General features: G+C 37.4%; 1 protein-coding gene across 3 annotated transcripts in view; it reads left to right on the top strand.

Annotated features, from left to right (window-relative positions):
• The window catches only part of znf644b (zinc finger protein 644b), a 127763-nt gene that overhangs the window by 18259 nt on the left and 82029 nt on the right, over positions 1 to 27475 (top strand). For 2 of the 3 annotated variants that reach the window (XM_028811430.2, XM_028811424.2), the window contains exon 2: positions 25318 to 25535. The exons of the other annotated variant lie outside the window; for it this stretch is intronic. In XM_028811430.2, coding sequence (XP_028667263.1) covers positions 25505 to 25535 — 31 coding nt within the window. In that variant the 5' untranslated portion in view covers positions 25318 to 25504. The remainder of the gene's footprint in view (positions 1 to 25317; positions 25536 to 27475) is intronic. 3 annotated transcript variants of the gene reach the window in all.

Genomic DNA, 27475 nt, shown 5'->3' with positions numbered 1-27475 from the left:
GATTTATCCCGTATTTTTTTTAATCATTTTTTTTAAAGCAGCGTCTCATGCAAATCATCCCACACGCATTTTATGAAGATGCCTCCTTTCCTACTTTTGATTGGGTAATACTTGACGTCATCGTTAGTTTGATTGGTCTTTTTAACTGTCCAGTGAGGAGGGCGGATCTTTTAAGTACAGTCTGCAAAGTGTTGACACTGGGATGTGGCACCCGCTGCAGTATGCGTCCCTTATTTTTTTGTATTAAAAGTGGTAACCCAACCTGGCAGGTAACAGTAATGTTTGGTCATGAAGTCGTCTAAAATCCGCCACGTGCCCTCTTTTAAGTGTGAGAAGCAGATATATATAGCCAAATTCTCGCGCTTCATTGCGGCGAAGTACTGCTTTTAATTTTTTAAGAAAAGAAAACCTTTTTAAACGGATCGAAAATACAGTATACCAATAACAATTTGTTAAGGATCTGTTTTTTTCTGAACCTCGCTTTTCACAGCTGTCGCGCTACGGCGTGTGTTTCGTTTATTTGACAGTATGTAGATCGTGGTAATTACATTCATGGCATTCGTTTTCTGAATCACAATCTGACTGTATGGGTGGTTACCTGCCAGGTAACGCTTGTGGTTGGTCAGGAAGTCGCGTCACATCCGCCACGTGCCCTCTTTCTGTTCCCAGAAGCTGATCATAGAATGGTTTTAATAGTTTACTTTCAAATAATGCAAAGAGTATGCGACACGTGTTTCTCCCTAATTCTGGGCTCATCAGGCATACACACTCACTTCATCCCCTCTCGGGAATCTAATCTCTATCGTCAGCGCCAGAGTTGAAGCCCCTAACGTTGCGGTCAGCAAGTCGGCTAACATCCGCCATGTGCCGTCTTTCAGTTGCGAGAAGCAGATCATAGAATGGTTGAAACTGTTGCCCCTAACGTTGCGCTACAGCGTGTGGTTCGTTTATACCTCGTGTCTTCTCATTAAACTTTTATCTCGCGAATATGTTATTGCAATCCGCAGCGGGAGCGTTTCTATAAACTTAATTTAAACTTACGTTTTACACCGTGCTTTGTTTCCCTTATAAACATGCTTGTATGCTTCACTCGTTGGCTTCTTATTGTTTCGCTCCCTTCTCAATTGTTTAATGAATTTTTTGTTCTTCGCTGTTTGCGGCTCTTCCTTCATTTCTCCCTACTGAGTTCTTTTATCTCGCGAATATGTTATTGCAATCCGCAACGGGAGCGTTTCAATAAACTTAATTTAAACTTACGTTTTACACCGTGCTTTGTTTCCCTTATGAAGATGCTTGTATGCTTCACTCGCTCCCTTCTCAATTGTTTAATTAATTTTTTGTTCTTCGCTGTTTGCGGCTCTTCCTTCATTTCTCCTTACTCAGTTCACAGTCTTTTCACGTGATTACGTGGGAGGCGTGATGACGTGACACTCAACTCCACCTCCCACGGCCATCAAGCTGCCGTCCATTACAGTATATTGTCAAAAATGAGGTTCCAGTTATGACCATTACGCGTTGAATTTCGAAATGAAACCTGCCTAACTTTTGTAAGTAAGCTGTAAGGAAACAGCCTGCCAAATTTTAGCCTTCCACCTACACGGGAAGTTGGACAATTAGTGATGAGTGAGTGAGTCAGTCAGTGAGTCAGTGAGGGCTTTGCCTTTTATTAATTAGTATAGATATATATATATATATATATATATATATATATATATATATATATATATATATTTATGTTTACACTTTGAAAATTTGTTTAGGTTTAAATATTACAATTTCTCTACTTTGTTTAGGGTTACTTAAAATTTGCTGTTTTGTAACTTGGAAAAATGTTGCGGACCCCAAAAACTGTCAGAACAGTCTCCTTGCAGAACACACATAACACATTTTCTTGTGCTTAGATAACTTCCAGATGATTTCCTTTTTTGATTTTCTGCACAATAGACACATCTCAGTATTCAAACAATCAAATGTAGTCTTAATAATTATAGTACTGTTCAGACTTCTATGTGTCATTTGGCAATTGCACAATTTTGACCCATATTAGTATTGTATAGCAGAAGCAGGTTTTGTTATAAAAGTGGATTGGGTTTTTGATTGATCGAGAAGTAGATAGTGTGAAAGCTTAAGCTGTTTAATGATGCGTTGTATAGTGTTGTCATATGCATTGTAAAGGGTGCCCTGACTTTTGTCATTTGGCTGCTTTGAATCTTTATGGTTTGTGAAATATTTTTAGTTACATTTTATATAAAGATTGAGTCTTTTATTTTTCATGTACAGTAATTGAAAAATCCTAACGAAATTTCATCCTGTGTGAGTTTTAATTATATTCAGTCAATGTTCAGCATACGCCTTATATGTTAAGCATATAATTGTAATATGATCATGTAGAAACACATTTGCCTGCTTTGCAGGTTATAAATAGTACCACAAAACATCGCAACAGACACGTGATACGCTAAAATTGCAAAAACACGTACACATCTCGCTATGCATTAATAGTTAACGGTTAAGGATGCAGAGCCTATAACTTTATTACATTGTGTCAATGAGATATTAAGTGACTTTATTGTCCAGTTCTTGTTTGTCTGCATCTTAAAAATTAATTTTCACAAGTTTCATGTCATGCATACCATACGGTAACTAATCTATTAGTTTGCGATTCATTATTATAAGAAAAAAATAAAAAACTTCTACTGTTCTCAGAAGAGATGAAGGGTTGGATTGATGTAATGGTTCAGTGCCCCATTTCATATTTGTAGGATTTTGGAGTAAAGTAAAAGCAAAAATTATTTAATAATACTATACCTTTTTCTATCTTCCCACCTTTGTTCTTAGTTAGGCTTTACAAATACCACAAATGATGAGCTATATTATACACTGGAAAAAGAAAATTTCACATTTTTCCTAATATTTTTATTTTAAAACATATATTTAAATATGTATTGCTATTTTTTCCCTAAAATATGCAGTGCTGTAATCAAGCATGTAGGCCTACCTTTTCTGCATCATTGCCTTTATTTCCCAGTAGAACTGCTATTCTATCAGAGCTAATAATTGAGGCAGAAATGTTTAATATTAAGAATGTATACTCTTTTGAATATATTTGAATGTGGGTTAAAACATTCTGGACATCAGATCTTTGTTTCTTTGTATCAGCAAGACAGTTAACAGTTTATTATAATACATTCTTTAAACATTTTTCAGATTCTTGCACTTGTGAACAATCGGAAATTACATATTTTGGATATCAATAGTAGTAAAAGCTCCAATATTAAGTAACAACTGGGAAAAAAAATCCATTTTGTTTACAGTGTACTGATAGTGAATAAAGCACACAATAAACATGGAGTGCTGATAGTTTTCATACTGTGCCTTCTAGGATTTGTGATAATCACTGCTGCTTTATAGTGAATATGATAAAGGAAATGTCTTTCATTCACAAAACATTATAGAACTGCTCAGGATATCCCAAATAATCCCCACCCACCCAGCTAGCCTTACCATCAACCAAGTGCTTTTCATCCAGCATTTCGAACATACTAAAGTGCTAAGCTTCTTATTCTCTGGTTAAAAAATTTATATAATTATCTTTGTACTTAAACTTTCATGTTAATCACATAAATGTTCATAGGCATGTTGATCTTTTGCAAGATGGATTTTAAAGATATGGACTTTGGTATTATGAGTTCAGATTCCAGAAGTACCTAGGGATAGGTTACTGGAAGTAGCACAAATGAGTTTAAAGCTGTGCAACCTGGCTAATCCTTTGTGCAAAATTACCACATACCCACTCTGTGCAGAAAGAAACACAGAAACAATGTGTGTAGAAAGAAACACAGTTCAAAACAAATGTTCCTCTACTTTTCCTTAGGTTACATCAGGTTTGTGTGCAGTTCTGCAAACTGACTTTTGTGTGATAAGTAAATCATGCTTCAAGTGTTACGTACCCTTTATTTTGGCGTAGAGTAGAGGTGGGCGGTATGACCAAAATTCTATATCACGGTATTTTTCTAAATTCTGCCGGTTTCACGGTATTAGACGGTATTTTTTTCCCCATGCATGAGTGGATGTTAACCACATTTTCCACTGCAATTACTGCAGTAGACTGGCTAAGAATAACCTATTAGACTGTTATGAGAATTGTACATCATACAAAAAGACATTTTAATGTGCACACAAGTATTAATCCAGGTTTGCATGGCCCCATAAAGTGATAGTTTTCAAGGGGGTGCCACTAAAGAGAAGGAATCACATTGCATGACAGATGCAGTCAAAATATAGAACCTTTAATTGAACAAATTTTGTAAAAGCTTAAACTATGATTTTGACAACATATTTTCAACCATCCAAAGAGGCATTTAGACTTAGTAAAATATCCAGAGGTGTTTGTCAAAAGTTGGATTGCACTGAACACGTCTTAGAAAAGGAATAAATAGTAAATATTTTTTGTAAACCAACTACACTTTCTGTTAACCCTTTAACCGCCAACTCCCTAAATATTCCCCAAGCCAGGCGAAATCTGAACAATTTTTGTTTTTTTACTTTTTTACATTTTTTTTACATTTTTTACATTTATTCAAGCAGTATTGACCACTAAATGTTGTGCAAGTTGCCAGTGTATACACGAAATCTATAAATGTAACCTGAATTCTCAGCTAAGCAAAACATCTTGATACCAAACCGTGCCCTTTTCAATGGTAGATACTGTCGAAACTGTAAGCGGCCCTTCCACGACAATAAACTTTCATCAACTGCAACTGACGGTCCTGGCATGTAGGGCAACTGAAATGCTTCAAATAAATGATCAATCAAAGGACGTAGCTTGAACAAGTGGTCGCGGTTTGGATCTTTCTTATCTGGCTCATTTCTGTTGTCATTCAAATGAAAGAATTTCAGCAGCAAAGAGAATCGGTTACGTGTCATGACAGCTGCAAAAATAGGTGTTGCATACATAGGATCTGTAGACCAGTACATCTCAATATCTGGTTTTCTGATTATTCCCATCAACATCAAAATCCCAATGAATTTTTTCATTTCGTTTTCATCAGTGTCAAACCAAGCACGAACACGGGAATGTGGAGGTAAATTGGGATTTTTCTCAATAAACTGTGCTGCATACAGATTTGTCTGATGAACAAAATGTCTGATCAAATCAGGTGACACAAACAGCTCATAAAACTGCTCAGCAGTGTAATTGTTTACATCAACAATAAAGCCACACGTTCCCTCAAACGAATGCAGAAAAGGTAGTTCACCACGGGCAGCAGCCCAGCTGAGATGCTGGGGATACACCCACTCAGCGCCGTCATCCGATACGTCTTCATTCACAGTATCATGCAGCGCACGTTGCTGCTCATCACTGTCGCTAAAATCTTCTTCAGAACTGCTACAATCATGATCAGAACTGTCCAAAATCGCCTGCAAAGCCTCACTTGAAGTCAGTTTACGTTTCGCCATATTCACAGCTGTTACATGCGAATCACGTCACATGACCGGCCAAAACAACCACAGACTTGTCGAAATACAACGTAGTAATAATACCCACGCCAAACCGTCAGTTATACTACTTGCCAGGCATTCATATAACCACAGGCAAATGTGCCGGATAATTCCGGCAGTATGGCGTTAGCAATAAAACAACGGTGCCGGATATATCCGGCAGAGGGCGGTGAAGGGGTTAATGTTAACAAACTCTGTCCACTGACACGTTAAAGTGACTTTTTAAACAATTTTACCATCATTAAACTGCATAATATTTAAACTAATAAATAATAACAATAAAATACATAATAGTATTACTGATAGTTGCATCATTACTTCAAGGCTTCAAGCCCAGGTGCATTACACAGTATTCACCAAATTAAAATAAAATAAAACAAGTGCAACTTGGTGATGACATCTTACCAACTGTACCATCATTTAGGCAAACTGCATTAATATGGACCTTGCTTCAAGCTAAGCTATATACATAAATAATAAAAACTGCAACTTGCATTTATAATGCTGTATGTGGTATAGCCCTATGGAAGCGCATTAGGGCCACTGTGAAGAAAAAAAAATATGGACACGGAAGAAAAAAACAATCTATATGTCGAGAATAAATTCGACATGTTGACTATGTCAAGATTAAAGTCGACATTTCCACTTTGTTCTCATAGTTTATTTTATAATTAAAGTAGAATGTTGTAAACTAAACTTCATCCTAAAATCAATGTTTAATTTACTAGATTTTCTCAAACCCCGTCACAAGTTAATGCAGCACATCAAATACTTTGTGTTAAGTGTTCCCCGACCCAGTCGTTAATCACTACGCTTCTTAAACTGACTTCCTCCGCACTAAGAGCAGGCGCCTGCAGCAATCACCGCACAGAATCCATTCACTTCATGATATTCCTGCTCTCTACCAAAACCCCAGTTCCTATCTTTCCTTTTTCTTTCTCCATATTACCAATCACCACACGATAAACGTCTTCGTGAAATTAAAACTAGTTATTAACTTAGCTGATGGAGTGTTCAGAACTTTAAAAATATCTTCGTTATACATGTTTAATTATGCCATCCATTCAGAGTTGCGCCCATCTCTGAACGAGTCGCCAGCACATCGCAGGATGAATTCTAGCAAAACACTAGCAAGTACAAAAACAAGTACAACTTGGCTTGCAGTATTATCCAGTAGTATAGAAACAGTACTTACACATCTGACCTTTTAAAACTAAAGTATCTCCAGGCGACGGACGTTCTTCTGTTCATCATGTTCAACTTTATTGTCGGCTTCAGTTTCGGAATGCTCTCTGTCCATTTTTCACATTTCACAGGACTTTAATTTATTTGCGCATTTATTTATTTATTTATTTAATTTTGTCCGAAATAGTTCTCCATATACCTATGCTACCGCCCACTATTTGGTGGTGTAGCAATGAAAAAGAGCCCTAGCGCAACAAATCTGTGTTTAGCGGTGTAGCAGTGAAAAAGGTCCCCATTTGAACAGTTTCCCGCTGCGCCATGTTCCGAACGTCGTTTAGGCAATTTAAACCGGTGTTGCGGTATAAGAAAAACCCATATCATAAAAAAAATAAAAAACGGTTTTCGGTATGAACTGGTATACCGCCCAGCACTATTTCAGAGCCACCGTTTTGTGACTTTTCCAGTGGAAGGATCGATGGAGCTAAGCTGTAATGGGCTCCATGTAGCAGCTTACAGATGAGATTGTTCTTATCCAGTAAACAATAGAACCTATCCAACCAAAAAGAAAAATGGGCTGTTGGTGAAATGTTCAAATACTGTGTAATGTAGCACTCTCCAAAGTATTGCAGCATTGCAAGGTGGTATTTGATGTTGCAGGGCCTGTTTAGAAAGGTTGAAAATGTTCAGTTCAATTTAAAATTCTTTAACATTAATTTCACATATTTCAAATGTGTGTATGTGACAGCTTAAGTGTATATGGAAAATGTAGGTATAAATAAAAAAAACAAAACGTACTGATCAATGCCTAGTTGTCTGTTGACCATTATAAAAAGTTTTAAGTTGGAGTAGCGAATAAGATGTCTAAGACTTTTTTTTCACTTTGTCTGCATCTGTAGTGGTCAAGAGGATTGATATTACATTGATCATGCAAAACTCCCTGTTGCATTCAGCGCTTACAAGTCAGTTTAATTTTCCTCTTTGTGTAATTCCTTGTATAATCCATGCACAATTCCTTCACCTATTGCTGTCACATTCAGATCTGCATTTAAAATTTATTGGGATTTTTATATATACAGTTTAAAAGACTACTTATTTTCAGACCTTTCCAGCCTTCTTCATGTTAATCCAGATGCCATTATATAACATGGGCTTACATGGCTAAGGGTGTACTTGGATTCTTCATGCAGACAAAGTGAGCCAAGAGAAACTATGATCATTTTTCTTGTCTAGCCCTCATGGAGTGTTGCATATGACAGTGGTGTTATACATTCACATGAAAAGGCAAAAAAAGAGACATGGTATGGTTTTTGTGAGGTTGCTTTAAAGAGTTGTGTTGTAACACTATTAGCCAATCACAAATTGAGACTTTGAGATCCATCCTTGTAGTTCTTTAACAGTTTAAAAATGAGGCTGTAGAAGAAACCTAGTGACTATGTCCATTTAACCCCAGTGTGGCCAACAGCACGGTTTTGTTTTCTTATTAAAGTTAAAGCCAACAGTAAAAAATGATCAGAGCTTCATGGCTGCCACGTGTTCCCAGCGTTCATTTGACGCATCCTCTGAGCATATCCTCAGAAGTTAACATGACGCATGCGCGAATTGCAGTTCCAGCAAAATGTCAGGTGGCACAGTGTGATAAGTCAGTCAAAGTCTCTGTTTACTATCTACATGTGACAGAAAGCTGCTTTGTGGATCTTACAGGATCGATGTGCGTGCTTTGATGCTTAATGAATGGCTCGATGTGGTGAAGCAAAATGCCAACATACAAATGCATTCATGCTACTTTTATATTCAACCGTTGCATATTCTCCTTTGAAATAACACGAGACATTTTAAAGGTCTCACATACCATCGTCTGTGCCTCCTTTTTTTTTTTTTTTTTTTTTTTGCACCTTCACAACAGCATCAGAATGTATGGCAGCGTATTAGAGCCATAGAGAAAAAAAGTTAGGTTCACAGTGAAGAGGTGTCTTTTGTGAGTTAAGTGGAAATTTTGGCTTAAATTTCAAAATGTACACTTTAATATCATAGCTTATTTTATCATTGAAGTAGACCATCGTAAACGTCCTCTTAAAACCGACCCAGTTGTTAATCTTTGCGTGCTTCTGGAACTTCCTCCTGCATTGACAGCAGAAGCAAGCAGCAGTCACCACACAAAACACATTAAATTTATGATATTCCAGCTCTCTGCACATTTAGAATTCTTAGATTTGTACTTGATATCACTTTCATGATGAAATACATTAAAGTATGTATATTGCATTTTACAGATAAATCGTTAACTTCATTTAAATAAAGAATACTGTTAATAATTACACATGTGGTGGGCGACACGGTAGCAGAGCAGTAGCACTTCTGTTTCACAGGGAGTCATGTCCCTGGTGTTTGGAGTTTGCGTGATTTCCTGGTGGGTTTCCACAGTGTGGTCTGGTTTCCTTCCAAAGATATGCAGGTTTGGGGATCTGGTGATGCTAAAATGATGCTACTGTATGTGAGTGCTTGTATTCACCTTGCGATGAGCTGATGCCCTTTCCAGGAGTTGTTTCTGCCTTGTGCCCAATGCTATCCGGAATGGGCATATCCCTGGATTGATGGATTTAATCATTAAACATCTATCCTTTTCAGAGATATTGTGGCAAGGAGTCCTCGTAATTTTAATGGGTGTTTCAGGCACAACACAGCGAACCCAACCTGTTCTCACCATGATGATAGCTTGCACTGCCACCTGGTGGAATCTTCCAGATTTACGTAAAGTATGTGCGCAAGTATAAACAATACAAAGCTTGCATAGTAGTAGCGTCCACAGGCGCACGCGTTGCGTCACATTAAGTATAAACCCAGCCTTATTGTTAATTGATATTGAGCCACAATGAAGCCCTATGAGAGAACAGCCATAAGTTTTACCCTTAAGAATGTAAAGCTGCAACCCCATTAATATCATTAGGAGTGTAGCCCCCTCCAAAGCTATAGAAGTCCAACATCAGCTTCTTTAGTTTCTTGATGTTGATGGAGAGATTGTTATCATTGTACCATTCAGTGAAGAGTTTAATCTTCTAACTTTTGGCTGTCATTTCATTATTGATAGACCAGGACAGGAAGCCAGTCCACCCATCCATCCATTCATTATCCAACCCGCTATATCCTAACTACAGGGTCACGGGGTCTGCTGGAGCCAATCCCAGCCAACACAGGGCACAAGGCAGGAAACAAACCCCGGGCAGGGTGCCACCCCACTGCAGAAGCCAGTCCACGTCAATGCCATTGTTTTTGTGCTTAATGTTGTTATTAACTCAGCTTTTTTACCATTCATAAAACACTTTTTAAAATATTTTTTTGTGAAGCTTTTTTTGTAATGTAATTAAAATTGTTTACTACTGCCAGTGTTGAGCAGGTAGTCACATGTTGTAGCAAGCAGGCCAAAGGAAACTTGGTTTAGAACAAGTAGAATTTTTAATTTTCAGAGTGGCACAGAAACTTAAGTGAAAACAAAGAAACTGGAGGCAGTGGGAGTGGATGGACCCTTTGACAACAGCTAAATGTTATTTTGTGTGCAAGGCCATAGTGCAGACTACTGTATATACGATATTGTTTTCTTTTAGTTTTGAGTCCTGTTACTCTTTTACTCATTTTATCTTCATACGTACAGTTGCTTCCCCCTTTAAGCTATCACAATTGCACTGTAACTCACCATTTATTCAGAAAAAGGAAAAAACAAAGAGCACCCCTGCAGAGCCTGAAGAAACATTTGGTGGTTAAAAAAAAAAACCACTAAAGTAGCATGTTTACTACTAGTCTGACACATGACTGACACCGAACTTGACCTGAAATGCTTGACATAACTGAGCATCATGACAAACTGCAACTGATTTATATATGAATAAGCCATCCATATTAGTAACTGAGAATGCTAAACCGGATGGACGCAGGGACATCCGGCCATGGGCTGTGGCCACAAAAGACGTACTGCGCAGGCGCCCCACAACCCACCTCCCCCCCACCCCCAAGCAACGGAAACCGGCCGGATGTAATGCAACGTAAACGCACGAAGCCATTGCACACGAAACGGGACACACACAAAGAAGAGGATTGAGACCCACGACACCCAAAGCCCCCTTCCAGTAACTGAAATAAGAAATGAGGCCATGCGCCCCTAGGACACCAAAAACAAAGGAGTCACACGCAGGCACACATAGCACACGAAACGGTTCGCACACAAAAAGGACGATTCAGCCCCACGACACACAAACACCCCCTCCACTAACAGAAATAAAAACTCAGGCAACAAGCCCCCAGCACACAAAAAAAAACAAGCTGCGAGCGCCACACAAAGCCCATTGGACACGAAACGGGACAGACTACGGACATAGCACGCGAAACATACACAAAAAGGACGATTCAGACCCACGACCACACTAACGATTGCGCCAGTTAGCTGACAGCGCGTTCAATAATAAGTCCACTTTTCATGAAAATTCATTGGGATTAATGAGTGTCATTTACAATCATTGTCATTCACTTAACTTCCCTGAAGAAACAAATGGCAATACAAGTAATGAATTTACACGTTGTTGTCAAAAAAGTCAAATTACACTGCCTCCTTTACATTCATATCCTGCATATCTACAGAAGCTTCTAACTAACGAAGTACCTGAAAGTAAAAACTTTATGAACTGCATTACATCCTACAATAGTTCATTTGATTTTGCATCTACCGGAGTAAGTATCAGGTCACCAAAAGGCAATGACCCATACTGCTTTCGCGTATGTGGACAAATATTACATCGCATTGGAACAGTGCACCCTGAAACAAATCAAGAACGCAAATATGCACAAATCACGTCGGCACCTACAAAGCGCTTCTGAAACCACGGAAGAAAAAATGTCTCGGCTCCAAAAACACATGTCACTCCTTATTCCAAATACCGGTCCCAATCACAGAAACATCGGTATCCACTATGACAATGCACAGTAACAATGCACGTGACATCCGTCTTGCCACACTATTAATTATAGATGAATGTACAATGGCATCCAGTCACTTACTCAACACCATTGATAAACTTCTACAAACGTTGATGAATAATAATATTCCCTTTGCGGGAAAGATACTTTTATTAGGAGGAGATTTTAGACAGTGCTTAACTATTACTCCACTTACAATGCGCTCAGCTATTGTTCAGTCCACCTTAAAATACGCGGACAATTGGCATTGCGTTGATGAATAATAATATTCCCTTTGGAGGAAAAGTTCTTTTATTAGGAGTAGATTTTAGACAGTGCTTACCTATTGCTCCACATGCCATGCGCTCAGCTATTATTCAGTCCACCTTAAAATACGCGACGACGTCATATAAACAACACGAGACCGAACTACAATACATATACAGGCGCGAGACCTGATTGGTGATAATACGAAGAAACGAACAGTCCGCATATTAACAGTGAGTTCGATCCTACTTATTACTTATCCATATTCCTAACGATAAAGATCAAACAAGTCATCAATTCACGATCACGGATACAAAACTAGACGGCTTGAGTAATGGGACCACAAACACGAACCCGCATCAAAAAAAAAAATTCACCTCGGCGCGCTTCTAAAACCGCGAAACAAAAAGTGTTACGCGAACAATTGGCATTGCTTTCTAAAGATACACTTGGTACAAAACATGCGATTTCCAGATCCCGAATATAACAATTGGTTATTACAACTAGAACATTGTACACTCACCAATACAGATGGACTTCACCCAGATATTATTACAATTCCTCAACCCTTCATCTGCGACGACTTACTTACGGAGATATTTGGAACAGTGGTCTCATTAGACCAAATGCCCCTTTTAACACAACGAAGTATATTATGTCCAAAAAATATTACTGTTGATCACATTAATAACCAGGTCATTTCATTACTTCCTGGAGAGTCACACCTCTTTCTAAACTCTGACAAAGTTGACTCTGATGACGACAATGACCATCTTAATTTCCCCTTAGCATATTTGAACACTATTAACCCAGCCGGATTACCACAACACAGTCTTAGCCTTAAAAACGGAACAATACTCAGGCTATTAAGAAACCTTAACACTAAACAGGGTTTATGCAATGGTACACGTTTAGTCGTCTACACCATAACACACAATGTTATTCAAGCAACAGTTCTTACAGTATCACATGCTAACAATACTGTTCTAATTACTAAAATTGACCTTACAAGTTCTAACCTGGAATTACCTTTTACACTTAAACGGAAACAATTCCCCATTAAACCTGCCTTTGCCATGACCATCAACAAATCACAAGGACAAACCATGCACAAGGTTGGTATCTACCTATCTGAGCCCGTTTTTGTACATGGACAACTTTATGTGGCCTTCTCACAACTTCGACGTTCATCTGACGTTAAAGTTAAGGTCATAAATGCTCCATGCCAAGGAAAACTCATTCAAGGACAAGACACCATCTTTACTACTAATGTTGTTTACAAAGAAATTTTCCAATAAACCTTTACACTGTGCCAAACACTTTATTGTTTGCTTCCTATCTGCGTCATCTACACCTTCACACTATGCTATATCTCATTCATACATCACGCTCTTTGTAATTTCCCAACACCAGGGGTTGGCGAGCGAAGCGAGCAGGGGGCGGAGCCCCCTAGTACAAGAAGAATTGCAAGGGGTGGCATTGGAAATAAACATAATTGAAAGTTGATACCACTGACTGGTTAGTGATTTAAAAAATAATCATTGAAGAGAAAGAGAAATATAGTCAGTATTTTATGGTAAATATTTTAACATAAGATTTTAAGAATTGGTTAATTTGACACTCTTTGCAGTTATTCTTTCATTTATTACCCATACACATTTAGCCCAGTTTTAAGTTTTTGGGGAGCTAGAGTCATTCTTGGCAGCACTAGAACAAAGCATAACCAACCTCAGATACAGTATCCGCATGTTGCAAAGCAAACTCTTGCATATATCCTTACCCATGCTAAGCCTATTTAGTTGCTGGTTTACCTAGCACAAAGATCCTTGGAATGTGGGAGGTAAACTAGAAATACCTGGACAAGAGCATAATTTTGCAAACTCTATAAAGACAGGGAGGCTGGGATTCAAAACCAGTCTCAAGGGGGCTTTCAGAAAGTAGCAGTAGTCACAGCACTTCATTGTAACTCTTTGGACAAGCATAAAATAAAACAATGTAACCACATTTCCTCCTTTAAAATAAATATTATGTATGGGAATGGCCAGTTATATCCTCCATCAACGTTTGGCTACAAGTGCCTTTCAAAACTTTGACAATCAGAAATGCGGTGCGTTTCAAAAAACACTACATGCAGGTGATTTTTTAATTTTTAGATTGAATAACCTTACTTACCAGCAATTGATTTAAATAATAAAACCGATCTTTGCTATATAAAGGCAAAAACTGCTTGTTTCGTTGCATTTGCCACATTGACAGTCCATTGTGTAGAAATAACATGTGAGTATTATGCTTTGTAAAGAAAAATGTGATGATGCATTCTCAGTAATGAAGGGCTGTAGAAAACATACAATTTATGATCACACAAGACTTCTATATGAATGTATGAGTTGGTCTTATGTTTCAAGTATGGTGTAGAAGAAGAAATAATTTACCTTTGTTTCTGTTTGTGCTTTGTAAACAAAGTTTAAAAACCTAGATATTATATATATATAACATTAATTTCCAGGAGAATGAACTTTAGTATGTTTTAGCAGATGTGACCTTGCTAAGTCATTAAAATTAAAATATGTATATCAAAAATGAATACTCTGTGGCCTGGCACTCTTTTTAAGGCTGTTTACTACTTTGCACGCAGTACTGCTTGGATAGGCTCCCATTCCCTCTACATTGATTTGGAGTAAATAAGCTGTAGAATGTTTTGTTATGTTGTCTAAACCTTATTCACTTTATTTCTTTTTCATATAGGTAAATACATGTATCCCTTTATAGCACTTAGTTTACATCAGGTAGCATTGTTCTTTGTACTGAAGGTTTTGTGCAGCATGAAACATTGTAATAGTCATTAAAGTTACGTTCATCTACCCACCATGGTATCCTAGTGGTATAGTAGGTGTAGCCCTGCCATCACATGAATCTCAAAACCTGGGTTTGAATTTTATACAGTTGTCTTTATGCAGTTTCAGTGTTCCTACTGTGGCAAATTGATACACACCATGATTGTGAAGAAATAACTTCAACTTGCAAAATATCAAACCTATCAATTATGATATCCTACTACTACATTGTTTACATGAAGACTCATTTTTCCTAAAATAACCTCCATAACTCTGTGGCAGTGTGTGTCAGGGCTGTTTGGCAGATCTGGGAAGTTCAGGTCTGTATAATAAAACAGTGTAGTTCAGACTCATGAGTGCAGAAAAGAATGTGTAGCCATGGAGCTTTTATGGGAGGTTGAGGAGTTGGAGAAAGAAGTTAAAAAAGAAAGATTTGACAATAGATAGCAGAATTGGGTAGGAGCTAATGCTGGAGAAAGGAGGTGAACGGTGAGCAATTGAGTGTTCCAAGGGTCCTGTGATTACCAGTGCAGGCAGCAGGACAGGGGAGTCAGGCTTGGAGAGTCCTGGCAGATGCTGGGAAGGATGGAGGCTGGGATAGGAGTCTATGGTGAATTGTGTCTTAGCCTTGGTGAGCATATTTGAAGTGTGATTGGTGAGGCAAGAGTGAGAGAGAGCACTAATTGGGTTTATTTATTGGGTTTTTAACTTTTTGCACTGTCATTTTATGAAGTGTTATTTACTAAAGACTTTTAATTGAACTGAACTGTACTTTGCTGTTATTAATAAATAAAACTTTGCACTTTTAGCATTATTAACTTGTTGTTTGTGTCCTCATTTGCCCTAGTATGTCCTCGGTTATGACTATTAAAGTCCCGGGAAATGGAAGAGGCCTATGGCTGCGAGCACCCAGGGCATCATAAACTCAAGGGGAAGGTGATATTTTATGCAGTCTTAAAGGAGTACTCCAACCACAAATTGTTCTTGCTCCATGTAGTTTGTAATAATGGTTGAGAAAATGTTTAATCTCATGTTTTCATGCAGAACAAGATAAAACTATTCATTATATAATGAATAGTAATTGTTTGATATAATGGATTCTAATTTGTAATTTTGACCCATTCTGCCCATTGGCAAGTGATGTGAAAAATGTGCACATAATAAAGAAAATAATTCTCATGTTACATGTCACATAATCCACAATTTCTTAGAGAAAAATCGTTATAAATAATTCTGTTGTTCAAAACCGTTTTGTACTTTTACAGAACCGCCTTGACATATTCATCTGAAAGTGAAACACATTTTTTTTTTTAAAGTGTGATGTGCATTTTTCCTTTTCCACAGACATATTCTTCATGTATACTGTTATTCAGATTATTCTAGGATAAGAGAAATTATAAATCTTTCTGTTTTTATGGTTTTATTTTTTGGCAGAGACATTTTAACTTATCATGTTGTAATATTTATATGCTGCTCAGTGTACTGTATGGAGTATAAATTGTGAAAAACAATGCCCTGCCTCACTTAAACATACAGAACAAGGGTGTTTACTAAAGAAAATTTATACAGTTGTTACTTATTTAGCAAAAGTAAAAGAGGTAGGATTCAGTTTTTTTTTCCCCTCAAATTTATTTAGTACCTCAAAATGGCTAAAACTGAGGCTGTGTTTATTTTCAGTTTACATAGACCAGTAATATTATGGTGAATCATGTTTCACTTTGATTATCTTTGGTTTGAGAAAAACAGCTTCATTTAATGGCCCTTTCATATATGATTAATAGTTGTTTGACAGCTGTTTTATACTGTTAGTTTTCATGCTCACGATGATGTTTTTATATTGTTAATACAGTTTAAAATATTCTGCTTTTATTTAAAGGACTCCTAATTTTGATTCTGAATTCAGTGTTTATAGGTAAGGAAGAAAAATAAGAGGTCATCAAATAATGATCTGAAATTGATTCATTAACAAGAGAGATGATTACATTTTAAGTGTTAACATCCTGAATGCTAATAAAAATCTAAAATAAAAAGTACATCCATCCATCCAATTTCCAACCCGCTGAATCCGAACACAGGGTCACGGGGGAATAAAAAGTACAGTTTGGAAAAAATTGAAATTATTCACAGAGAAGAGTTTTTCTGAGTGCATCATTTTCCATATCTTTGTGAATTTCAGTTCAGTTCAATTTAGTTTTTGTACATTATAGTCCTCTTCACTGAATGTGGGATTACTGTACTTTTAGTTATTTACAACCATAATAAAATAAAAGTAAATTAGTAAGACATGCAGCATTTCAAGGATTTCATTTCAATTTCAAGTTTATTATCACATTTACAGAGAACAGGGAAGGTTTACTTGCATTCCTAATCAATGCAATGCTGGGGCTGTGCGATGTGTTAAAAGTACACATCATCATTTCAAAACATCATCGATATGTGTAGAGAGATATTTGTGGGTTACAAATGATAGGTTACTATATCCATGTACCAGAGAAAACATATACCATGACAGGTGGGGAAATGGTGCATGGATGTTTAAGCTTGGGACACAGTAGTTCTGTTGTTGCACAGATTTCTGAAACCTAGCACACACAGGAGTATTTGGTAATGTTGTTACAATGATTGAAAGGTAATTCATTCCAAGTTATTTTAAAATAGTTACAAATCATGATGCTGTATTGGTATGAAACTGTAAAATTAGATTTGCCTCATCATAAAAAGGATTTGAATAAATGTCTACCAACAGGAAACTAGAAGTTGCTAATTACTTTTACTCACTTAAATACGGTGTACTCAGATGTTTCCTTTCTACCATCTTCTGAACAAAAAAAAATGACTCGGCATAGAAAAAAATGATACTTCGTTGTATTTCAGTGTGTCTTAGCTATAGCACATATGTGCATCCAGAAGGACAGTGGCACTGGCATTTTTTTATAAAAAATGTAAGGTGCTGCTTCAATATATAGTGCAATCCATTTAATTCAAATTTATTATTTCATGCACACAGTACAATTACATTCCTGTTTCCCTGCAAGCAGTGCTTGAAGTGGAACAAAATTACTGACAGTACTCTGTGTAGTCAGCGTATTGATTACCTTTACATGAGGGAGTGGGGGGGTTCCCTCTTGGAGGTCAGAGTATGTTTATATTAGTATATGATATCGAAGAGGATGGGGACATCTTGAATCTATGAGTGCCACGATACACTTAGACTTAATCAAAGATTGGGGGTCCCCTTCAAGCACTGTCCACAAAACTATATAAGCACCACCACTTTCCTTGTCCTGTGCCCAGATCCCACTGCATAGGTTATATGAAGTGTAACATCAGAAGGATAGGCTTCAGCTGTCCTGCGATCCTGCTCAAGATAAACAGGTTAGGAAAATGAATGGTGAATCAAAAATATTGCAACATTGGTGGGGAAAAAGCACCTGCTCTATGAGCTGGCATTAAATCTTAAAATTGTGCAGCTTTAGGAGATCCTTTAAAGGGGGCAAACCTTCCAGAGCCAGTCCTTATTGTTTGTTTTGTTTGTTTTTTGTCCAATCTTTATAATGTCCTGTCTGAATCAATCTTGTTAGTGCTCTAGTCAAGTCCAACAGTGCAACTGTTCAATTCAGTTTTACTTTAGAAAATTGATTAAAGGCATGGAAGGGGTCTCACCAATTGCTCAGTGGGAGGCATACACAACAGAAGACCAAAATGTGATAGTTAACATGTAGCTCTAATTCCAAATGAAAAACTGGTCATACTTTAAGTTACAGATAATAACAAATACAAATATTCATAACAATTAATGAATTTAAAAGATTTTTATAATGTGATGTGTGAGACTAAAAATATCTATGTACCGGTACTTTTATTCATAATAATCATAAACAAAGATCCAGTTAGACAACACTATTCAAGTGTGTTTTTTCACCTAGTATTACACTTAACTCTCTCCTGCAGTACCTGTATATAATAATATGTAAACTTAATATGTAAACTTTGGCCCCATGAATAATAATATGCTGCACTGAAGTAAAAGTCACAGAAGTCCATCTGAAACTCCACATTTTCCTAGAGTACACAAAATCAGATTTAATTGTAATGTACCACACAGATCCACATAATCTTTCAGTAATGGTATGCCAGTAGCATTGTCTGTGCTGGTAAATAACAAGAAATAGGCTACAATGATAAAATTATGCCAAACACTTTGCTCATGTTAGCACATAAAACAATGTATTATTTTATTAAAATAGACAACCATACAAATGCAGCTTTATCAAAAATTTTGCCTTTCAGAGTGTTTGGTACTTGCTCTGTTCAGCTCTTTTAAATAGTTAATGTAGTAATGTCCAATTTGTTTTATGTCTATTTTCAAATCTGTCCTAAAATGCCAATGTCTGTCAGTATCTTTTATAGTATTACAGAAGTCCATGGTTGCACTTTAGAAACAGCAAGACGTTAACTTCTTTCATTATAATTTTTCAATGCAATATTGAAAACGAGAAAACACTTAATTTATCTTTTTTAGTCTAGACAGAAAAACAGATTATGAACAAACATTAACATTAAAAAAACACATTTTACATAACTACTATACACTTTCAACTGAAGTATTTGTAACTGCTAACTCAAATCTGTTCAGCTGACAGAAATTTCTTTTCATTTAAAAACACAACAAAGTTTCTTACAAAATAATTTGGATACTCATAGACACTGTACTGTACTTCTTATCTACTTAATCAAAACGTTTTTTTTTAATCTAATATTGTTGTTTTTTTAAGTACTTTTATATGGGTTGAAGACAGTGGCACTGACCAGGAAGCAGGAGACAGAGCTAGAGGTGGAAGAGTTAAAGATGCTAATATTTGCACTGGATGTGACGAGGATGGACAGGATTAGAAATGAGGAGATTAGAGGGTCAGCTCAGGTTGGACAGTTGCAAGACAAAGTCAGAGTTGCGTTGGTTTGGACATGTGCAGAGGAGAGATGCTGGGTATATTGGGAAAAAGATGCTAAAGAAAGAGCTGCCAGGAAAGAGGAAGGCCTAAGAGAAGTGTTATGGATGTGGTGAGAGAGGACATTCAGGTGATGGGTGTGACAGAGCAAGATGTAGAGGACAAGAAGATATGGAAGAAGATGATCTGCTGTGGCAACCCCTAATGGGAGCAGTCAAAAGAAGAAGGAAGAAGTTGCGTTTGTAAGTACTTGTAATGTGTAAATCCTGAGAAGAAAAGGCGCTTTCAAGTAAGAAAATCTATGGCTCATTGGCTAAGTTTGCTTGAAACAGAAAACACTGCAGTTGTTATAGCAACAGACAAGTAGATCAAGCTGACGTGACCAATCAAGAAAGTAGCCTTCTACTGAGTAGGGGTCCATACAGTTCAATTCTCAACATTTTAATAAATCAGGCCAAGATGCTGAATAAAAATTAGTCATAATTACTTATCAAATATTACCACAGTGTTCACCAGTTCTCATGAAAGCTCCTGTCTGGATCAAGAACAGGTCATTCTTTTGTTTTCAAATGATCAGACACTGTGTTACATGTGTGAGCAGTCAGTTCTCTTGGCTAACAGTTCCTGTGAAAGGTAATGATGAGAAATAATTTAAAAAGAAATGGAGAGAGTAATCATGCCAAAGATGAAACAGAACTAATCAGGATATTCTCAAACATGATTCAAACCAGTACCAACAAAAATAAATGCAGTGAAAGTGCACAAAGAAATTAAGCAAAGCAAGTTCTTGCAAACGTGGCAAGAACTTGGCTCATGCATATAGTGACCAAAAACACAACACAAAACCCTTCAAAGAATACAGCTTGTTTTGAGTAAGGAAAAAAAAATCATGAGACCAACAACAGAACAAAACACCTCGTGTGCAAGATCAGACTCAAGCACTACAGTCCGAAATCTTGTTTGTTTTACATTAATCTGTTATTTCACATCTCTTCTGAAATAACATTTATTGTGCTACAATCAAAGATTCTACTATTTGATAAAACACTAAGATCTGTGTGTTTAGTCCCTTTGAGCAATCTGATTGGTCAGTTTGGCTTTGGTAACGCAACAAAAGAGGAAGTGCCAGAGTGAGACGCATGAGGAAAAGTGTAAAGGTGTATGAGGCATGCTGAGGGAGGTGCCTTCAAAGATGGAAAGAATAAAACCAGACAGGAGGCAAGAAAGATGTCTTGAAAATAATGACAGAGACTAAGAAGTAGGCTTTAAGGTAAGGCGCTCGAAAGAGTTAGTGACGGTGAAGAGATGTTCACACACAGACAAATGCAGAGGAAAGGTGCCAAAAGTACATAAAGGGAAAGCGGTAGTAAATATATTTTAATTATTCTTTTACCTGTCAATGACCGGTATCGTGGCTTGTCTTATATACAGTGGTGTGAAAAACTGTTTGCCCCCTTCCTGATTTCTTATTCTTTTGCATGTTTGTCACACAAAATGTTTCTGATCATCAAACACATTTAACCATTAGTCAAATATAACACAAGTAAACACAAAATGCAGTTTGTAAATGGTGGTTTTTATTCTTTAGGCAGAAAAAAAAATCCAAACCTACATGGCCCTGTGTGAAAAAGTAATTGCTCCCTGAACCTAATAACTGGTTGGGCCACCCTTAGCAGCAATAACTGCAATCAAGCGTTTGCGATAACTTGCAATGAGTCTTTTACAGCGCTCTGGAGGAATTTTGGCCCACTCATCTTTGCAAAATTGTTGTAATTCAGCTTTATTTGAGGGTTTTCTAGCATGAACCGCCTTTTTAAGGTCATGCCATAGCATCTCAGTTGGATTCAGGTCAGGACTTTGACTAGGCCACTCCAAAGTCTTCATTTTGTTTTTCTTCAGCCATTCAGAGGTGGATTTGCTGGTGTGTTTTGGGTCATTGTCCTGTTGCAGCACCCAAGATCGCTTCAGCTTGAGTTGACGAACAGATGGCCGGACATTCTCCTTCAGGATTTTTTGGTAGACAGTAGAATTCATGGTTCCATCTATCACAGCAAGCCTTCCAGGTCCTGAAGCAGCAAAACAACCCCAGACCATCACACTACCACCACCATATTTTACTGTTGGTATGATGTTCTTTTTCTGAAATGCTGTGTTCCTTTTACACCAGATGTAACGGGACATTTGCCTTCCAAAAAGTTCAACTTTTGACTCATCAGTCCACAAGGTATTTTCCCAAAAGTCTTGGCAATCATTGAGATGTTTCTTAGCAAAATTGAGACGAGCCCTAATGTTCTTTTTGCTTAACAGTGGTTTGCATCTTGGAAATCTGCCATGCAGGCCGTTTTTGCCCAGTCTCTTTTTTATGGTGGAGTCGTGAACACTGACCTTAATTGAGGCAAGTGAGGCCTGCAGTTCTTTAGACGTTGTCCTGGGGTCTTTTGTGACCTCTCGGATGAGTCGTCTCTGCGCTCTTGGGGTAATTTTGGTCGGCCGGCCACTCCTGGGAAGGTTCACCACTGTTCCATGTTTTTGCCATTTGTGGATAATGGCTCTCACTGTGGTTCGCTGGAGTCCCAAAGCTTTAGAAATGGCTTTATAACCTTTACCAGACTGATAGATCTCAATTACTTCTGTTCTCATTTGTTCCTGAATTTCTTTGGATCTTGGCATGATGTCTAGCTTTTGAGGTGCTTTTGGTCTACTTCTCTGTGTCAGGCAGCTCCTATTTAAGTGATTTCTTGATTGAAACAGGTGTGGCAGTAATCAGGCCTGGGGGTGGCTACGGAAATTGAACTCAGGTGTGATACACCACAGTTAGGTTATTTTTTAACAAGGGGGCAATTACTTTTTCACACAGGGCCATGTAGGTTTGGATTTTTTTTCTGCCTAAATAATAAAAACCACCATTTACAAACTGCATTTTGTGTTTACTTGTGTTATATTTGACTAATGGTTAAATGTGTTTGATGATCAGAAACATTTTGTGTGACTAACATGCAAAAGAATAAGAAATCAGGAAGGGGGCAAATAGTTTTTTACACCACTGTAAGTGTTCAGACTTTGTTACGGATTAGCTTGTGTACAGATGCAAGATTGTAAGGATTAAAATTACTCATTAATTAATCCTAACCATTCAAATATATGACACATGTGCTTTTACGTTTGTCACATTTTAGGGTTTATACTTGTGAACAATCATTTGCCCTCAAACACCACTTGACTGACACTACTTTAGTGTTTGCATATTCATATTCAGCAATGAAGTATCTGTTTCTTCCATAGTGCCTGCCTCAGTGATTATGTGTTTCTGTTAACACAGTACATGTCATGTTAACAAGGAGATGCGTTTAGTGCTTTGAAACATTGAAAGTTTGAAACTTGCTTTGATTTTTGGTTGTTGCAGCTGTTGTAAACATTCCCCCCCCCACCCCGCATCCCTAAGCTGCATACACTGTTTAGAAAATAAAAGGATGGCTTGGATAGAAGTCTTCAGACATGCTTATTATAATCAAAGACTGAATGTGTAGCTACCGTTTCTTTTTCGGGACTGTGTAGGACCACTGTATTAAAAAGTGATTAACCTCACCATCATTTTGTCTTCTGTTATAACTTTGTTAAACCGTTACAACTCGCATCATTGTGCTGTTAAAGCACACACAAACTTATTTCTGAACTAATTCTAGAATTGGATAAAAGTGGTAATAATGAAAGTTTTAGTATGTTTTGCCTTTTTTTTTTTTTTTGTATAACACTATTCCTGCAATTGCGTAACTTCCAGACCTAACTTCTGTGGTTTCTTTTCAACATACCGTATGTTGAGGCTGTGCTTTATCAACATCACTGTGAGCCATTTTCAAATGTAGTTTTTATGAATGTTTTTCTCCTGTATTATTGTGCCTGAAGTAATACTAATACTTCTGGTCTTGCTATATATAAATATAGCTACTTCCTTTTATGATTACTTTTGGAGTATCCTTTGGATTTAAAGCTGTAAACGTACCTGAGGCAAAATTGTGGTGAGAGAAAGTACTCACCAGTTGTCTTGCATACTGTGGAAGAACTTGGGATTGAAAATTTTTTCATTGTAATGTTATTGCATTTTACGGCAATTCCTCCCTGTAAAATGTTACACATATATTTAGACGTTTTAAATGTGCATCTCACATAAATGTTAATGGTACATTCTAAAAACAGTCTCATGCCTGACATTTGGAAAAAATCATTAATACATTTAAGTGTAAAATTCATAATTATAACAAATGTAGTACCTTTTCACTGTTGTGGGTTAGTATACAAATTACTTGTGTGCGTAAGGTCAGTTATTGTGTGTCATTGGCTGCTAGGTGACTGCTGATTATAAGTATTGATGAAGTGGCTCGAAGCACAGGGAAAACATGGGACTTATATGCTGGAATGTTTTCTTGCCAGATAGCAAGATGAAGTGGGTCGCAAGTTAAAGGGTACAAAACGTGTGTTTAATCAGTATTCAGATTACTGTCAAAAATGCCAGACTAATGTGATTCTATATATCATGGTTAACTTGGCCTGCTGCTGTTAATTTCTACCGCCATACGTGAGAAATAAAAATATATTATTTGATTCACCTTCTGTTATAGCCTAATATTTTTACATGAAATATACATTTTATTGTATAATCTTATTATAAAGTTTGCAATTTCACTTGACCATTTTTAGTTTCTTTAAACAAATTTAGCCAATTTAAAGAAATCTTGTAGACCAGAGACTAGGAAATGTTTCACCGCTGAAAATGTTTGCTTTTTGGTGGAACAGGTGCCATCATCTGCCACAGTCTTGTAAAATAATCAGCTGTAATTTATATTCTGCTTGTTTGTTACTTTAAAAAAAATGTCCATCCTGAGCCATTCTATGGCAGATATTACTTACAGTGATGTAATATAATAATGTATAACACTTTCAGATTGTCGTATAAGTGGCCAGTCATTTTATGAAAAGTGGTTTAAGTTTAATGCTTCAGCTTAATCCCTTATTAGATTTAGTCATTTTACCTTTAACAGAACAGAACATTTTTGTAGGCGGTTGAAGTTGTTTTGCACTGTATTGTAGCTTTAATTTATCGGCCTTCTTGAATGGCTTATTTTCATAGAATGCCCCTTTCAAACTACATATTTGTTATTTACTACATAATTCTCTCTATACTTTTTAGCAGCAAAGGTGAATTACATGACATGCTACATTTACCAAGCTGCTGCTATGTTTTTACTTAAAAAAGGGAAAATAAAGAAAATGGTCAGGGTGAACTTGCTGTTTGCAGTTAACTGAGACTGAGCTATAGTTGCTTGTCAGCTTCTGTTTATGTACAATTGGAGTTTAGTGACCCATGCAACTTGCCGCTTTTACTGAGTGTCTTCCTTTATTTACCAACACAGGGAAATTTTAAATAATGTGGCTGTCTTGTGTGCATTGACATATAGGCTCTTTGTTTCCAACTCGAGTGTGTGAGTGACGTGGATGATTTATGGAAAGCTTCCTCTAGTGTTAACTGGTCAGGTTTAATTTAACCAGTTATTTATTCTAATTTGCTGATGTTCATTTGCTGTATCATCAGTCACTTCCATGTGGTTCAGTGTTTTTCCAGACTGGTTTCTGTTCTCTTACAGGCAGATATGTTTCTATAGAAACGAAGCAGGCTTTACACATTGAGGACTGAGGTCCACTCTGGCCCTAGGAGCTTGCCATATGAAGAGAAGAAAGCAAGCTTGCCAGCCCTGGCTGGAGTCGAATTCAGAAAAGGGAACTCTTCAGTTGTGTGCTGGATGAAAACAGGTTAACACAATGGATGGCTAGATGCACAGAATTGTAGTTAGTAAAGATCAAGGTAATGAATAATGTATATTGTAGCAACTTGATATTAATGTTTGAGAAGGCATAAATCAAACTGTTTATAATTTAATAAAATAATGTTCAGAGTTTTTAATTCTTTTAATCATTGTTTAAAATACTGCATTTTACCATCCTGCTTTGATTCATCAAGGCAACACTTGTGAATAGTACAGTGCTTTTTTTGAAGCAGATAGTAGATATATTCTGTTAAAAACCCAGTTGGTATACTTCTGATAATTAAAACATTCAATAACCCACCTTCTCCCTTCAGTTTTTAAAACCTGAATATTGCCTGAACTGATATGTCAATGTCCAAAAAGGATAATTTCACATCTTAATTGTTTTTACTTATTTCCTTGTGAAAAAGTATTCATTTTATTTCTAGCCAGGATGAATAATGCTAATGGCAGATGCTTTCATACTGTGCATGTGTGTTTGTCGATTGACATTCTGATGAGCTTGTATTATCTTGTACAGATGTTCCCTTTTCCCCAAAATTAATACAGTGCATCTGGAAAGTATTCACAGCGCATCACTTTTTCCACATTTTGTTATGTTACAGTCTTATTCCAAAATGGATTAAATTCATTTTTTTCCTCAGAATTCTACACACAACACCCCATAATGACAATGTGAAAAAAGTTTACTTGAGATTTTTGCAAATTTATTAAAAATAAAAAAATTGAGAAAGCACATGTACATAAATATTCACAGCCTTTGCCATGAAGCTCAAAATTGAGCTCAGGTGCATCCTGTTTCCCCTGATCATCCTTGAGATGTTTTGGCAGCTTAATTGGAGTACACCTGTGGTAAATTCAATTGGTTGGACATGATTTGGAAAGGCACACACCTGTCTATATAAGGTCCCACAGTTGACAGTTCATGTCAGAGCACAAACCAAGCATGAAGTCAAAGGAATTGTCTGTAGACCTCGGAGACAGGATTGTCTCAAGGCACAAATCTGGAGAAAGTTACAGAAAAATTTCTGCTGCTTTGAAGGTCCCAATGAGCACAGTGGCCTCCATCATCCGTAAGTGGAAGAAGTTCAAAACCACCAGAACTCTTCCCAGAGCTGGCCGGCCATCTAAACTGAGTGATCGGGGGAGAAGGGCCTTAGACAGGGAGGTGACCAAGAACCCAATGGTCACTCTGTCAGAGCTCCAGAGGTCCTCTGTGGAGAGAGGAGAACCTTCCAGAAGGACAACCATCTCTGCAGCAATCCACCAATCAGGCCTGTATGGCAGAGTGGCCAGACGGAATCCACTCCTTAGTAAAAGGCACATGGCAGCCCACCTGGAGTTTGCCAAAAGGCACCTGAAGGACTCTCAGATCATGAGAAAGAAAATTCTCTAGTCTGATGAGACAAAGATTGAACTCTTTGGTGTGAATGCCTGGCGTCACGTTTGGAGGAAACCAGGCACTGCTCATCACCAGGCCAATACCATCCCTACAGTGAAGCATGGTGGTGGCAGATCATGCTGTGGGGATGTTTTTCAGTGGCAGGAACTGGGAGTCTAGTCAGGATAAAGGGAAAGATGACTGAAGCAATGTACAGAGACATCCTGGATGAAAACCTGCTCCAGAGCGCTCTTGACCTCAGACTGGGGTGACGTTTCATCTTTTAGCAGGACAACGACACAAAGCACACAGCCAAGATATCAAAGGAGTGGCTTCAGGACAACTCTGTGAATGTCCTTGAGTGGCCCAGCCAGAGCCCAGGCTTGAATCCGATTGAACATCTCTGGAGAGATCTTAAAATGGCTGTGCACCGACGTTTCCCATCCAACCTGATGGAGCTTGAGAGGTGCTGCAAAGAGGAATGGGCGAAACTGGCCAAGGATAGGTGTGCCAAGCTTGTGGCATCATATTCAAAAAGACTTGAGGCTGTAATTGCTGCCAAAGGTGCATCGACAAAGTATTGAGCAAAGGCTGTGA

The sequence above is a fragment of the Erpetoichthys calabaricus genome, chromosome 10, assembly GCF_900747795.2.
Source record: "Erpetoichthys calabaricus chromosome 10, fErpCal1.3, whole genome shotgun sequence".
Classification (NCBI taxonomy): Eukaryota; Metazoa; Chordata; class Cladistia; order Polypteriformes; family Polypteridae; genus Erpetoichthys; species Erpetoichthys calabaricus.
The sequence above is the reverse complement of the archived record's forward strand: the minus strand, read 5'-3'. Positions and strand labels throughout refer to the sequence as shown.